Here is a 16,575-nt window from a genome sequence, read left to right as displayed (position 1 = left end):
CAACTTTTGGTATCTTCTGGTAGTTATGTTCTTCATAACTTCAGTACATCAAACACATATCTAAGCCTCAACTAGACTGCAAGTATCATGATGACTAAAACCACAAAATGATTTATTTATTTCCAAAAAGCAGAGTTACAATTTAACCCAGCCAACTACAGATTTAAAAATAATTATTCATCTAAAGAAATGTGTTTAACAAGGGAAAAATGGAAAAATGGTTGTAAAACACTTCTGCCCAGCAGCAGTAAAGTTCACTATAAAATGTCTGTCTGCTTAAGAACTATTTAATATTCTTGGCAAATATTTGTAATTATTGTTAATAGGAGTAGGAGCCTTTGAGGTTGTTCAAATTCTAGACCAATATTTCTTAAACGAAAAGATACATGGTTCCAAATCATATGTGATGAAAGTGACTTGTCCCACATCTAAGAATACACAAACCACTTAACAGGACCACGTCAAAAGTCATTCAATGGCACACGCAGGAAGTCTAACACCTGCAGTGCAGGCCATACTGTCCAGGATTTCAAGACACCCAACTGGCACTGAAAATACCAGTGACAGTTTGAGATCACCAGTAAATTTATATTGTCCTCAGATTTTGGTCGGCATAATCCCAATAGATTAAAATTTTCCCTTCAGGTTTCCCTATGAGATAGGAGCAACAGTCTCTAAAGGAGAAGGAAAAATGCACCTCAAAAGCTTTTTGCGAGGGAAACCCTTTGGCAGCTTTCACTGTTTATGCTTACAACAAGAATTCCAAGGACAGGAAAGCACTCATAGAGAAAGCTTTCAGCAACAGTAATATTTTAAAAGCCGTCTATTAAGTGGCCTAGCCCACCTTTTAGGTTAGTAAATGAGTGTCAACAGATGTGCTTTTTTAACTGTAAGATTAGGTTTCTGTTGTTACAGTCTGAGATGATAGCAAAGAACCTCAAATATATGGACACAAGACAACGAACAACTAGCTGATGGTCCAGACATTACTACTTACTGAAGACATTCAAACCTTGAGAACTGGGAAAAGACAGCTTTACTCGTACCAAGTGTGAAAAACCCAATGAGCCATGGGATTAGGCACCTCTTATGGCCTGGAAAACAACATTCTCAGGCACTGCACAGTAGTCCAGGAGTGCAAATGTCAAAGGCTGAGCAGCCTTGAAACACAAGATATCCATAAAAATTCAGCATTTAGAATAGGAGTGGTGCAGTAACCACAGGAATCAGCAGAGAACCCCTGTGGAACTGCTACAGCTACAAGTCTACTGCAGTAGCCCCAGCTTTCCCTCTTTCCACCTGCCTAATTCTTCAAGAATCTTTTGACCTGCCAGCTAATCATCCAGAACAATGTATAGCATTTGGCTAGTTCATTTTCTCTCAAGACAGTTCAAAAGAATGTATGTACTATTGCCTTAATTCTATTTATTAACTTGTGAAAGAAAATAAGAAATAAAATGGGGCATTTAACATTTTCTCTAGAGGTATGTTTATAGCAAGCTGTCACTCCTAGCAGTTACAATTATTTACTTAAGTCTAATCATTAGCTAAAAATTGTAAAAAGGTAAAATATAAACATGCAGGCAACTCAGGTTTCACAGCTAATTTCTGTGAAAGAAGCCAACCTTGAACAGGATGCAGAGCTCCACGTACAACAGCAGTCCATAACTGCTGTAAGGTAAAAGAACATCATCACTGCAACATTTGGAAGGAGCACGAGGCCTTGAGAAAGGCCTGAGCCCTTGAGATCTGTACGTGCTGTAGGCAGCAAGACTAGAACAAGCAAGTCTATGGAGGAAATCCAGAACTATTCTGATACTGTACTGGAGCAGATAGAAGTCTGATGGAAAACAGTACAAAACAATTGCTAGACAGTTGTTTGCATTTGTAATCGATGCATATCGTCTAAGAAAGCAGGACCACTGCTAAGGGCTTTGAGTGCACCTGACTAACAAGAAAACAGGATCCTCCTCTATATGAAAGTTAATCTAGGGAGTAACCAAAGAGGACTATTATGAGAAAACTTTCAGATGTAAAGCTGTAAAACAAAGTAAAGAAAGTAAAAGCTGAAGGTCATCATAGTTGCTCTGCTGTTTAGATATCTGGAAATCAAAACGAAACAAAATAAAAGTAGATGCAAATGCTTCTAATTTTAAATGAATATAAAGGACAGGCACAAGCAAGGAGCATAAAGACTGAAGAGTAAAAAATCAATTTACAGTCAGCAAAGAACAGAAGTTACAATACTGAAATGCTTCACATTTAATAAATAAAAAGAAAAAAAAAGAAAAAAGGAAATATAGGACTGTAATGGGAAGGAAGAACAAGCAACCTGCTTTATGGAACATAGAAATACATGATTCCTTTTGTATCCTGTCTTTGTAAAAAATGGAGATGCCTGATCACAAACTTGTTCATATTAAGTCTGTAGTGCCTGAGGATAAATTCAATTTAAGTTTAGAGTGTCCTTAGAGAGCCAGATGAACAATCCATGAATTATCAGGGATCATTTTTGGAAACTGATTATCTTGGAGGTTAGCAAATACCAGAGAGCTGTAATAGGGAAAACAGAAACTGTATCTCTAAGGACCAAAAAAAAATCACCTGGGGAATCTGCATGTCACTGGAATTTATTCCTAGACAAGTACTGGAACAAATTATTAAACAGACAATTTGTAAGTGTTGAGAAGACATAAAAGTGGTAAAACAAGAGCTAACATGAATTTGCAAAAAACTTGCTTCCATCAAAGTAACACAATTTCCTCCTTTAACAAAACAGCTTGCCTAACGGGCACAGAAACAGATAAACTAATTCTTGACCGTAATAAAGGTTAGCAAGATGTTTTGATGCTACCCCATGCCACATTTACATTAGCAACCTCTGGCAATTAGTTATACAATGGGCAATGTGTTTCAAAAATATTACTCATCATTAATATTAACATTCTGTTATCAAAGATGGTGAGCAAAATTAGTGATTATAATTTATTTAATTGATACCTCAGAAAAAAGTGCCCCTAGAGAATTTGCAAAGGCCAAGTTACGATAAGTCAAAGCACTCTGTGAGCCAAAATCAGAAGTCGGAAACATCTTGATAACTGGAGAAATGGTTTTAAAAATAGCAATGCATTAAAGTGCAAAATAATGTACAAAATCAAATAAAGAAATACAAAAGAGGATAAGAAGAGCCAGGCAGCAGTATAGTGGAAATATATCTGGTTATTATAATTACTGCAAACTAATTACATATCAATCATATGATGTTGATGTAAAAACATTTGAAAAACATGCATTTTCACAAAACATTCAGACTAAGTCTAATAAGATATCAGATATTCATACAAAATTTGGCTTGATATTAACATTACATGTTAAAATTCTAATTCATGGAGTAAATTATCGTCAACACATTCTCACAACTGGAAAGTGCACCACAAAATAGGAACCAATACAAATACTTCTTTACAAATCTATTTATTTGCCTGTAGTATCTGTGTTAGTTCTTACACTTACATATGTTGCAAGTAAATATTAAAATACTCTTTTGAAAATTTGCTCCTGGATGTCCAAAAGGAAATCCTTTGAAATAAAATTTTATTTACGTTTTCCTCAGTCAAAACAGTTTCAATATTCTATTTGGTAATACTTGTATATACCTCTACTTCCATTTTCATAGTTTCTTAATGCATGCTTTAGGTTTATGTTCCTCACATTTAATACTTTAATAGTTGTAAATAGGATCAAGAAGCTCTCCTTGGGAGTTCAAATTAACAACTGTTGACATCAAAATCAAGACTTGCAATGAATATAGCAGATCCTAATTTGCATAAAAACCATTTACTGTAACAGACTTTTATCAAATGAAGGTGCATCGATTGCTATATTGAATTATACAATCCTGCCATGGTCTTACCATTGATTACCGGGGTATAAACAACAATTCCAACCAAGTTTGGATCAGATACAGTTGTGTCCAGAATAAGGCCACCAATACTGAAAGACAAAGTACAATGTTTAGAATAAGGCAAACAGACACATTAGTCATTATTACAAAACTGTTTTAGTAATCTCATCCTTGTAATATCACAATTTTCTTCTCAGTTTATCTTACTAACCTTATTTACTTGTCAACCTCATTAACTTGCTACAGTTACTGGCTTAAATATTACAACTGGTTGTATAACAAAGACAACAGAATTTCATGCAGTCGCTCATCTTTCAAGATTCATAGCTTTCATTTGACTAAATCACAGTGTTGATAAAAAGTTGCAGGAGATGAATAGTTTGAGTAGCTCACCATTTCCTTCATTAGATATGACACATTGCTGCTGAACCATTTCCACAGTGTATTGTTACCTTCTCCACTCATTCTAAACCATGACTTAACTATGCAACTTCCTAATTTTTGGAAGATTAGCCTCCATATTCTAGACGCTCCTTAAATGTTTCTTTTAAGCAAAGTTAAATTAGATATATGGAGACAGAGGAGAGCCAAGGCAAACCACAACAGACTCACCTGCTTATAATCATGGCAGTTATAACAGGCTCCCATCCTGAATGGAGAACAGTTCTAGTAGCTGGGTGTTTGGCAGCTATGACAATCCCCATAGGAGTCAGAGCCAAAAAAAAGGCACCAACCAAAGGAGATATATAGTAATATGTTTCTGAAAAATAATACAGAAAAGTGTTTTGCTCTCCAGACATAATATAAGTTGTATTATACATCAAGCACTTGAGAAATTTTAATAGTCTTTATCACTACTGTTTTCACTATGCTACCCACTACTGCATCAAACAATATGGTTGGTATAACATCTACCGTATGTGATCACCTTCATCCATCCCATCAAGGACAAAACTATCTGTGCAAAGTAGGAACCTTTGAAGAATGTTTTTGTTTGATGCTTAATGATAAAAATGCAATAAAGATGTGGAATATAAAACATTATTTTGTTACATGTCTATTAAAAAAAAAAGGAACTGAACATGTTGAAAATATATATATTTTAATATACAAATTCAGAGCATATGTAAATCTCCTTCTTGCCAAAGCACAGGTAACATGCTAACCTTCCCCAACACAGAACATCTAAAATGATGCAAGCACCTGGTATAATATTGAAACATTTTTATTAGTAGTTCAGTTGCTTTATAATCTGTCTGCAAGACTGGAAATCCACACCCATAATTTCACTGCCTGCACCCATCCATCAGAACAGCATCATATTTCATAGAAACACAAATACAAATACCATTAACTGAGTACCATCATAAAACAGAACTAATAATGCAGAGAGCTGTCTCCACAGAAAGAGTAATAAATTTTTTGGCTTAGTTCAGTCTTAGAGTCCCCTCCACTCAGAAGCCATCACAGTGATCCAGAAATTCCTAATTCAACAGTGTGGTAAGCAACACAAAATTTATTCTCATGGCAAATATATATGCAGCTCATAAAAACACCTCATTTTTGCATGTATTATTTTTATGAGAAATGTGGCAATGTATTTAGTGTTAAACACATTTCATCTGAATTTTCAGAATTTGGACAACTCAGTGCAAAATACAGTTTAAATTAACAGGCTGAAGTAGTTCTATTTTTTTTTTTTTTTTTAAAGTAGTATTGAGCCACCAGTACAAGAAAGACAGGGAGCTGTTGAAGAGGGTCCAGAGGAGAGCCACAAGGGTGTTAGGGGACTGGAGCATCTGCCCTACAAAGACAGGCTGAGGGAGCTGGGCTTGTTCAGCTTGGAGAACAGAAGGCTGTGGGGTGACCCCATTGCAGCCTTTTAGTACCTAAAGGGAGACTACAAACAGGAGGGGAGTCAACTCTTTGAAAGGGTAGATAACTGCAGGACAGGGGGAAATGGTTTTAAGTTGAGGGAGGGAAGATTTAGGTTGGATGTCAGGGGGAAGTTCTTTCCTATGAGAGTGAGGTGCTGGAACAGGCTGCCCAGAGAGGTTGTGGATGCCCCATCCCTGGAGCTGTTCAAGGCCAGGCTGGATGGGACCCTGGGCAGCTTGGTCAGGTATTAAATGGGGAGGTTGGAGGCCCTGCCGGTGGCAGGGGGGTTGGAGATTCTTTATTCTTGAGGCCCCTTCCAACCCGGGCCATTCTGTGATTCTGTGATTCTGAGATGTAGAACACATAAACTCTTCAACAAAGACAAACACCCAGTATATATAAAAATATCCCCACCCAAGCATTGTGACTTATTACAAAGCTTGCAAATTCAAGCAATTACTACTTTGATGTTATCATGGTGAAGGGAGGGATAACAGCTAAAATTACTCCTGGAAGAATCATTCCAGTATTTTTAGATGTTACTGTCCTTCTGCATTGACTGGTAACAACCTCTGCAGCAGAGCTGGCACAAGAGACTAAGATTCCTATCACAGTGTAAGCTAAAAGTAGAAAGCTATCAGAATGAGAAAGAGACAAGGTCCAAAAGAGAAGTAATTTTTCCATTCCTTTTCTAGCTATTTTACAATATATTATATCCTTCCTTCGTAGTGCCTTTTTTCAGTCTTTTCTTTCTATAAGCAAAGAGATGGGCCTAATGTAAAAAAGTCTAACTCAAAAGAACATATACATGATACTTTTGTTCTGTCAAACAATAAAAAAGAAGAAAAAAAGTACTGATAGAAAGTTCTTGAACTTTTTGTCATGTGGACCGCTGCTTACTGCACAGCTAAATGCATTCAGCAGAGGGTTGTTAGAGTTAGGGTAGTATGGTTGTGTTGCGATTGGCCTTGATGATCTTCAAGGTCTTTTCCAACCTGAGCAATTCTATGATTCTATGATTCTTCCCTCCACTTGCAGCAAAGAAAGATCCCTGTGTATACTACAGTTGGTCACATGGAAAGGCATCATTTATTTTATACCTATTTTCTTAAACCTTTGATACTTCCCTCTTTTTCTCCTTTTAAGAGACGTTATGTTCCTTTTACTTATTCATTTTCTCCCTCTATGTCTGTTCTCCTCATATGCACCCAAGTTGAGGCACTCACATACACCAGAGCCACAATAACTGAAAAGGTCAGAATGAGAAAACAGTTCAAAGATAGGATCCTCTGTTGCAAAACAAACAAACAAAAAACACTTAGCAGCAGAATAGAGATGCAGTGTTGAGCTTTATCCTAATTATTCACCAGTTTTTAAAGATCTCTCACTTGCACACTTGCCCATTTACTTTTATGACAGGATTTTTACTAACATAGGAAATTAAAGTTCACAAAAGCATGGCATTAACAATGTAAAGAACTTGTTAAAACATGTTCATGAGAAAAGGGAGAATATTTAACTATCAACATCAGTCTCTAAGCCTTGAGAGCTTGTTCAAGAATTACTAAGAACACTAAAAATAAGCATTCTTCTAGACAACTATGTTGTGTAACTCCTTCTTCTGGGAAATAAAAAGAAAAAAAAAGCACAAAGATAAAAGAGAAATCATTCCAGCAAATGTACAATGATTAGTAACCAAGAGCTACTTAATAAGCAGCTTTTAATAAATTATGTAAAATAAAAAATGCATATACAAACGTATCATCCTGCCACAGAAATGTTTTATATGGTATGAGAAAAAAGGAAAAAAAGTGGAAGACAGTCTTCAGTGTACAGTGATTCATGAACTATAACCAAAATAATTGCAATCTACATGTGCAGTGCAACAGGACTGTACTATTTCAGAAATCAACAGCCAAAAGCAATGGAAACTTTGCAACTCTTAGGAAACGCAATTAACTCATGGCTGATTTTCAACCCTTTTCCACTATAGGTGAACTCAACAACAGCAGCTACATGAAAGAAAGAAATGCGTATCTATACAATATGACAGCTTTTCAATCTACAGCGAGGAAAGCAAAAGTTAGATAAACTTTCAAGAGGGTGAATATATGTTTTATAGTGATTTTAAAAAAGTGTTTAGTGATATAAAAGATGATAAGAAAGAAAATGCAATAAGTGGTTTTTTTACATGCATGAGAGAGGGCTGTCAAGACTACTCAGCAATAGTAAAAATTTCCTCTGAGACAGCAAGTGAGAGGAGTTATTTTTTTGGCCATACTTTAGTGTTTGTACATATTTTACTACGTACAGATGTCTCAATTTATTCATGGAGAAAAATACAGAGAAAAATTTATACCTGACACCTTTCAATGGAAACAGACATAGACCAGATTATAAAAGCTACCCAGTGTTACAAGAGTCATAAGTCTCTTCCTGAAAAGAACAAAAGCCAAGAGTGGCTCTCAGAAGTGGAGATGTTTGATGTCAGGATGAGTCCAGAGCTTAGATTTAAACAAAACAAAACAATAGCGACAAAAATAATACAAACTTCTGTTATGATAGTATACTAGCACTCTATTAGGATTCCCTGCTTAAAAAGTACTAGAGAGAATGATGAATGGATGAATAGGCTATCAGCCATGCTCATACTGCTAAAGAGGAAAAAATCAGGTATACATATTAATCAATTTACCCGTTTTAGACTACACAACTAAAATTTATCTAGTTTTTAAGGGAAAGAAGATGTAAAATTTAAGCCAAGGCAGCTGTTTCTTTATATAACTTTAAATTATACATCTCATCTATTAAGTTTATCTAAAAAGAGAACCATAGAAGCAATTAATAGTTTAGAAGCATATAACAGAAACTATCACAAGTAAGCTATGCTAGAATACAGCTCCCTGCAAGACCAGAGAAACTGCTCAGCACAATCCAACTCTTAGAAACAGCATGCAGGACTTTCCTTTAGCTATGGGACACTCTACTGGTAGAAAAGTTTACTACAAAAATCTTTGGAAACTGTAACGTCCAGATGCACCCCAGTCATATTCAATTCACAGAGAAATAAACAAATTATTCTACAGTAGCTGGAGAAGGGGAAATGGAATAATTGACCCCCCTTTTAGGGCTCATTCATCTCCACTTTTGATCACTTTGTAATCTTTATCTGGTAGATTTTTACATGGTAGATGTAATCCTGCTCAGTCTGCTTTGGTGGCTCTGCTATGGAGTTTATGACATCTACTAGAGAAATATAAATTCTAGAAACACTCAACAGTTCTTCAACGAAGTTGAGCCTGTGAGCCTGAGTAAATAAAGAAGGAGGAAGGAGAGAAAAGGTTCCCAACCAAGTCCTTACTGATCTTCAATTTTTTAAGCCCCCATCCCCTCAGTAAACACTGACAGCCATCAATCGTGTCTGGAGAACTCAGATGCACAACATTTATTCCTTATGCAGGTACCTACTGCGATGTACTGTGCAGTGTGGTGCCACTGAAAATAATGCAGCCACTGGTAGGAATTAGATACGAATTAGAACTACACTACTTCTGGCATTGGTCAGCCAGGAGAAGAGGAGGTTCAGGTTCATCATTGCTCTCTACAGTGAGCTGAAAGGAGGCTGTGGTGAGGTAAGGGTTGGCCTCTTCTCTGAGGTAACAGTGATGGGATGAGAGGGAATGGCCTCAAGTTGCACCACATTTAGGTTTGATATTAGGAAACACTTCTTCTCAGAAAGAGTGGTGATGCACTGGCACAGGCTGCCCAGGAAGGTGATGGAGTCAAGGTGTTCCAGAACTGTGTGGATGTGGCACTGAGGGACATGGTCAGTGGGCATGGTGGGGCTGGGCTGACAGTTGGACTGGATGGTCATAGAGGTGTTTTCCAACCTTAATGATTCTAGATTCTACTTCAAAGCAAAAACTAGGAATCTGAAAACAATAATAGCAAGAGCACGCTTTGTCTTCTCAATCTACGCCTAAGAAGACTTGACAGATACACGCATGTATTTACGGCACGTTCTGTAGTTAACAGAACAGAACAGGCGTTAAACGAAGTCACCCCGTGAGCTCGAGTGACGAAGTGCCAAGGGCGGGCCTGGAGCGCCCCCTAGCGGCAGCTACGCCCCTGCTGGAACGGGGAACACGGCCAGAAGGACGCAATCCTGTGTGAGAAATTCCTTTCCCCTGGCTATGTAAGTACGTAGCAATGTGTTAGAAGGCGTCGTGATGTTATGCAATACGTACATTGCGCAGTAATTACGAAGCGCACGAATTTGAATCATAAAGATCGAGGCAGTTCAACACCTTCAGTGCAAAGGGACAATTCAACAGGGCTCTGCGAAGCAAATAACTGACACAGGGGGCATGCAAGAAAACTGGCTTCTCCCTACCTGCCATATCGCTACCACCCCCCACACAAAAGAGGCTTCTAGGGATAAATAAGCCTAGGAACATACTCACCAAGGCAAGCATAAAGACCCTGACTTATCCACGCTAGAATAGCAAGAGTGATAAGATCTCCAAAGCTTGCTGCTATGGGAGTGGCAACATTGTCAGGATTAATTCCTGTCTTCTTTGATCCAACAATAACTCCAACCATTATTATTCCTAGATTCAACAAAGAAGAAAGAACAGTAATGGTAGCTACTGTCGTAATCACTTAGGAAATTTCAAGATAATGGCAAGTGGAAACCTAGTAATTAAGTCTTTGCTTTTGTCCCTCCCACTCGACTGACTACTGTTTTAAGTTTCAGTCATTTTAAAAAATTAAGTTAGATTTTAAAAGAAAATGACACTAAGCATACACCAAAAAAAATCAAGAACCATCTGTATAATGTATTATTTTGCTTATGATTAGAATTAGCGAGACTGAAATTGTAAATCAACCATTCCCTGAAGAAAAAACATTCAGCATATTACTTCTACGTCCCATTAACTTTAGATGATTGAAATTTGAATGCCTCTACCCTGAAAACAGCATTAGATAACATATCCATGTGTCTGAAATTGGGAAAAACTGATATTACAATTTTCATCTATTTTAGCAAGTAGCATTATTTATTGCAGGCTAAATTAGGAGCTCACTTTCAGAAAAACTGCCTAGAGAATCACATGCCAAGAAATTCTCAACAGGACTGAAATGATGTCAGATTTCCAAAGTGCCTGTTTCATGCAAAGGAGGTTGATGTTCAGATAGTAATTTCCTGCGCAAGCCCATCACCAGATAACACCAAAAGTTTTATTTTCATGTCCACCTAATATATGAGAAGGGGAAAAAACACATTAATGTTCCCCAGCTCTCCTGCTGCTCTTAATTCTGTAGCGTGATCAAATTCAATGGCTTTGCAGCTATTTAAAAAAAAGTGTAAGCTCTTAATTGAATGCATAACCTTAACAATTTCATAATTTTTGCATAAATAAGCAAGTCAATTTAATAAAAAGGAAGCAACATACTTTACTTGATCTACTATTATTAAGGCTTCTGATACTGTGTTTTTTTAAGAATATTTCAAAGGTAGAGTCACTCCTTTTTCACCCTTCTGTCCTGTAAGTACTGCACTCTACAGTTAAATATTTCCTGACAATTGGCAAGAGACGTTTAAATCCATCACACTGTGTGGCTCAGGACAGATACATTGATGCTGTTTGCAGAAGGGGACCTCAACTTGACCCAAAGCCTTCACACAGCAAACCAAATTGTTCACTTCAGAAACAAAGCAGAGCACAGGATAATATACAAGCAGCATGGATAAACAGGAAGTTTGGATTCAGCTGAACTAAAATCCAAGCTCACTTGATCTTAATTACAAATATGTCCTACCTGTTTACTATTAAGAATAAACTTTGTACATCACTGAATACAGAAAGTAGGAGAAAACAAATTCTTCACCCTACAAGGTAAAATCTAAAAGACATATGTTTTGTTTTAGACATGCTGAGGAGGACAGAAAATCAAATATTTTTGAAAGAATATGACAGATGTATGCAATACTCAGGCTTATATGGAAATTGTAAAAGGGTATCCTACCCATAACTGTGTTTCAGATGTTTTAGACCCTATTGGACTTAATTTTTTCATGAACAGCAGCATAATATACACTCAGCATGCACAGAGAATTAAAAAGCTATAAAAAGTAACATATATACTTCTTTTACCTTGTAAAAGAGAAGCTATGAATGCAGTTGCTACACTGCTAGAACACAGAAGGATTGAATGACTGAAGCTGTATTTGCCTTCTGGAATCCAACCCAATATAACTGCTGCCACTGCTGCCAGAAAACCAACTACTGTTGCCTGAACCTGGAAAAATAAAATAAGGAAAACAATTGTTTTTTAGTGATAAGTGACTCCTAAAATAGTTGAGAGTTTTAAGAGGATTGCAGAATGATTTTGTTATTCTTTCCTCCACATCTATTTGCAAGCTGTAAAGGGAGCATGCTCCGCTCATCTACTTTGTGGAGACAATGATAACTCTAGCTGACCAAGAAGAAACATCTCATGCTAACAGGAAAGGCCTTAACCACAATTCACAGACTGAAGAATAACAGAAGTCAGATTAGGGAAAAGAGCTGAGGAATTACAAGGAGCAAAAGATGAAATGCTTCAAAGAGGTTCCTAAGCCACTTAAAACAATGAAGTCACAGCATAAACTTTTCACTTATTCTTGAGTATGTTGCTTTATAACACAGCACATGAAATAGTTCCTAAGATTAAGAAATAGTTGCTTTGGAGATCAAACACTCCTTTCCTCAAATGAACAAACTATTTAAAATATTGCTTGTTACCCAAAAGCTCCATCACATATTCTTTAAACGTTGAATCCAATGAAAATACAGCATTGAAAATATTTGGGAGGTCAAATTCCTTAGAAATGTGCTTTCAAAAAAATTAAAAGGAAGTACCCTTGATGCAGGCCCAAAGAATACTTTACTTTATATTTATTGTGATAAATATAAGTTTCTATTGCTTTATAGAAGAACTATGCAGCACTAAAAAAGATCAGTCACGAAAACATTGCACATTAAGTATGAGACTTAAGTAGAATTTGTTTCCTTTTAACACTGGATCCTTCTTGTCCACATTTGTGGTGGGCTTTTTAAATAACTTCATTTACTTAAAAAAGTTAATAAAAAATCAATTACACTTACCTGTTTTAAGGCCAAATTGCCAATTATCAAGTTCCATTTCTCAATGGGAGAATCCATTTTTCCAATATTTACCTGTCAAAATTGTAAGAGAATTTCAGACATTTGGGTTTAAAATTGTATTACTTTGAAAATTCACTAACAAGGCAGAAACCCACAAATAATTCAAATCTCATTGCAAAAAGAGACATTTTGAAAGTAAACTAAAACTTCTCTGTGCTTTTTCAAGTTAAACGTTCCGGTTGATTTAAAATTGTATTTAAACCATCTATACAAAAGTAGCTAAGCTCAATGCAGCTTTACATGCTAACTTGTTTAACATTAGCTTATTGTGCAAGGTACACTAGCTGCCTTGTGTTCCAGGAATGTCCAGGCACCACTAGTGATTAGATCAGAGGCTGAAAGGGAAAGTTCTCAGTGTTCAATCACCACAGGCTGAGCTTGTTTCTGTGGCTGTTAAATTCCATAAGCCAATCAAAAACTGCACAGGAATACAGTGTATGAGCACAAACACTGTGGTGGGAGTGTGTTAATTGACTGCAATAAAAATACTTGCATACAGACATTGGAAGTGATTAGAGAAGATGATAGACCACATCTCATTGCCTTTAGTATTCTAATTTTTCATTTATACAGCACAGCTACAGACTTACGATGCTTTAATGATATAGGTCCAATTGAAACACAATTGCTGGAAAGACAGTAAATTAATTATTCTGACAAAAAAGTATGCACATACTTTTACTGCAGTATTTCATACCTACATTTATTTTTTGAATTAAACGAAAACTCTGAAGATAGCATGTACCACTGCAATATGACAATATTTAAAATAACTTCCTTCTTGAACTAAGTTTTTAATATTTTTTAGCATAAGCTGCAGTGATGTTGTCCACAGAATCCTAATCTTTAAAGCACTTTATATTTCTCTATAGGTCTTAATGCATATTTTTTTCCTCTTCTGATAATTTCTGATTGGTTTTACTTCTGTTCCATATTGTTCTATTTGTGATATTAATCAGTTGTGCAGAACAAAGTATTAAAAAAACAGCGGCTTAAAAAAGGGAAATGAAATACGACACTATCTCAGTCTGCACTGTCATTATTTTATGGTGTTTGAAATACAGTCAAAGCTCCACAGGGAGGTGATTATCCCTCTACTCTGCTCTCATGAGGCCCCATCTGGAGTACTGTGTCCAGGTCTGGGACCCCCATTACAAGAAAGACAGGGAGCTGTTGGAGAGGATCTAGAGGAGAGCCACGAAGATGATCTGGGGACTGGAGCATCTCTCCTACGAAGACAAGCTGAGGGAGCTGGGATTGTTCAGCTTGGAGAACAGAAGGCTGTGGGGTGACCCTATTGCAGCCTTTTAGTACCTAAAGGGAGACTACAAACAGGAGGGGAGTCAACTCTCTCATCCCAAGCTGGATGTGGCTCTGGGCAACCTGGTCTAGGGACTGGCAACCCTGCACATATCAGGAAGGTTGAAACTAGATGGTCATTATGGTCCTTTTCAACCCAGGCATTTTATGACTCTGTACAAGGGTAGATAATGGCAGGACAAGGGGAAATGGTTTTAAGTTGAGGGAGGGAAGATTTAGGTTGGATGCCAGGGGGAAGTTCTTTACAGAGAGAGTGGTGAGGTGCTGGAACAGGCTGCCCAGGGGGGTTGTGGATGCCCTGCCCCTAGAGGTGTTCAAGGCCAGGTTGGATGGGGCCTTGGGCAGCCTGGTCTAGTATTAGACATGAAAGTTGGTGGTCCTGCCTGTGGCAGGGGGGGCTGGAGCTTGATGATCTTTGAGGTTCCTTCCAACCAGGGCCATTTTGTGATTCTGTGATTCTATGAACCACCTTTGTATTCTTTAAATGACAGGCAATGGAGAGCTTCTTTTTTTTTTTTTTTTTGTTCTTTGAAGAAGCATTTAAAAAGTATCCAAAAAAACTGTTAAAACAGTAATTTTGCAAAATAGCCAATCCAATCCAAAAGTGAGCTGCTACCAGAAAGTGCAGTTCTTTTTTCCCCTATCATTGGCTACATGTTTGTCATTCTTCAGCCAGATCCACCAGTTCCATGAGTGAGTTCACATCAACTCGCATGTCAAGCAGAGATTGATGGAAAACATTCTTTTGTGTAGTGAAAAATTTGTTTTTTTTTTCCTACAAAATGATCTGATCCACCCATGGTGGCACAAATACTCTTAGTATTTGAAAGGAAGAAGGAAAGTAGGAGGACTCCTTTCAGCTGCAGACTTCTATTAAGTGAGGTAAAGTTTATTGATATACTGTGGAATACACGAATCCAAACAAAAGGCTTGTAAAGCCACATTGCTAGCCTGATAACACACAGTAAAAATGAGAGTCTGAATAAAGTTTACAGGGATGTCTGGATGAGTGGGTTTTGGTGTTTTTTTTTCTTTACTTCCTCTTAAAAAGGGAGAAGTAATAAGGAGAAAAGGCAACAGTGTGAATAGAGAAGATGAGAATGACGCAAAAAAAGCCAAAACAACACTGAATACAAAACATATAACGTACATATCATGCTTGAGCAGGCAGTTGACCTAAGTATACCTCATACACTTTTCAAGGAGTAAGAGAAAACTGTTTACATCCACGCTAATGCCAAAGACAAGTACAAGCTGTGCCTTGAAGTTGACTGAAACCACAGTCTTGAGACAGTGAAATGACTGATTCCAAACTAGAATGATCAGTAGCAAACAGCTAAAGCAGAAATTTGAGCAAGAAGATGAAGGTAGGTGATCAGGTAAAACTTGAAACCAAAGGTACTACTGATAAGAGAAAATAATTAGTTTACAACTCCAAAAGCACAGACACAAATACAAATTCATATGCAATTATAAGCTAGCTGAGCAAGAATTATCTCCAACACTGAAGTCATGCTAGGAATTTTATCTCCGAAGTAAAGTTATTCACAGGGGCACAGTCTTGCATTTAGGGTGTATCTGGTGGGGAGCTGGCTTTGGCAAATTTAGGAGAGAAGATTAATCGTATAATTGCCTGCCAATAACTGCTTAGATATGTCCTGTATTAATATATTCCTTCAGTTTTCACTTAGGGTGAGGATAACAGAAGCAAAGATGGGATGGCTGAAGAGAGTCACAGTCAATTAAATCAAAATTTATGAAATGTGCAAAAGTCAGAATAATCTCAGAGAACTGGCATGTAAATTGCAGGTCCAGTAGCAAGCTGTTTGATTAAACTTTTCAGAAGGAATGATACTGTACAACATCGCACCTGTTCTCAAAAACTGGGGAAGGCAGAGCAACCACTGCAACTGTTCATGAGTTTGAAGTCTTGTGTGGTTCTGTGTGGGTCAGTGATTGTGTCATCAGGAAATGCCAAGGAAATCAGAGCTCCCACATGCGACATTGCATTGTCTGAAGAAATGTATGCTTTTCCAGCCTCTTCTTGGTCAGTTAATCTACCTTTATGTTGGCAGTAACCTGGCTTGGTCAAGATAGCCATGGAAAATGTTTGCTTTGACGTAAGAGGAAGCCTTTCATGATATGCTTGAATAAAACCAACTGAAGCATCAACTGACTTACGTTTTGGTGAGACTTAACGGCACTGCTAAGTGACACTGGTAATACTCCTCAAACTAAGCCCCTTCATATTGGGCTGTTCTT

General features: G+C 37.2%; 1 protein-coding gene across 2 annotated transcripts in view; it reads right to left on the bottom strand.

Moving 5' to 3' along the window:
* The window catches only part of SLC41A2 (solute carrier family 41 member 2), a 53,050-nt gene that overhangs the window by 23,283 nt on the left and 13,192 nt on the right, over positions 1 to 16,575 (bottom strand). For both annotated transcript variants that reach the window (XM_048932610.1, XM_048932617.1), the window contains exons 4-8: positions 12,934 to 13,005; positions 11,941 to 12,085; positions 10,246 to 10,392; positions 4,517 to 4,664; positions 3,914 to 3,993 (exon numbers count right to left, since the gene is read on the bottom strand). In XM_048932610.1, coding sequence (XP_048788567.1) covers positions 3,914 to 3,993; positions 4,517 to 4,664; positions 10,246 to 10,392; positions 11,941 to 12,085; positions 12,934 to 13,005 — 592 coding nt within the window. The remainder of the gene's footprint in view (positions 1 to 3,913; positions 3,994 to 4,516; positions 4,665 to 10,245; positions 10,393 to 11,940; positions 12,086 to 12,933; positions 13,006 to 16,575) is intronic.

This window comes from Lagopus muta, chromosome 1 (genome assembly GCF_023343835.1).
Source record: "Lagopus muta isolate bLagMut1 chromosome 1, bLagMut1 primary, whole genome shotgun sequence".
Classification (NCBI taxonomy): Eukaryota; Metazoa; Chordata; class Aves; order Galliformes; family Phasianidae; genus Lagopus; species Lagopus muta.
The sequence above is the reverse complement of the archived record's forward strand: the minus strand, read 5'-3'. Positions and strand labels throughout refer to the sequence as shown.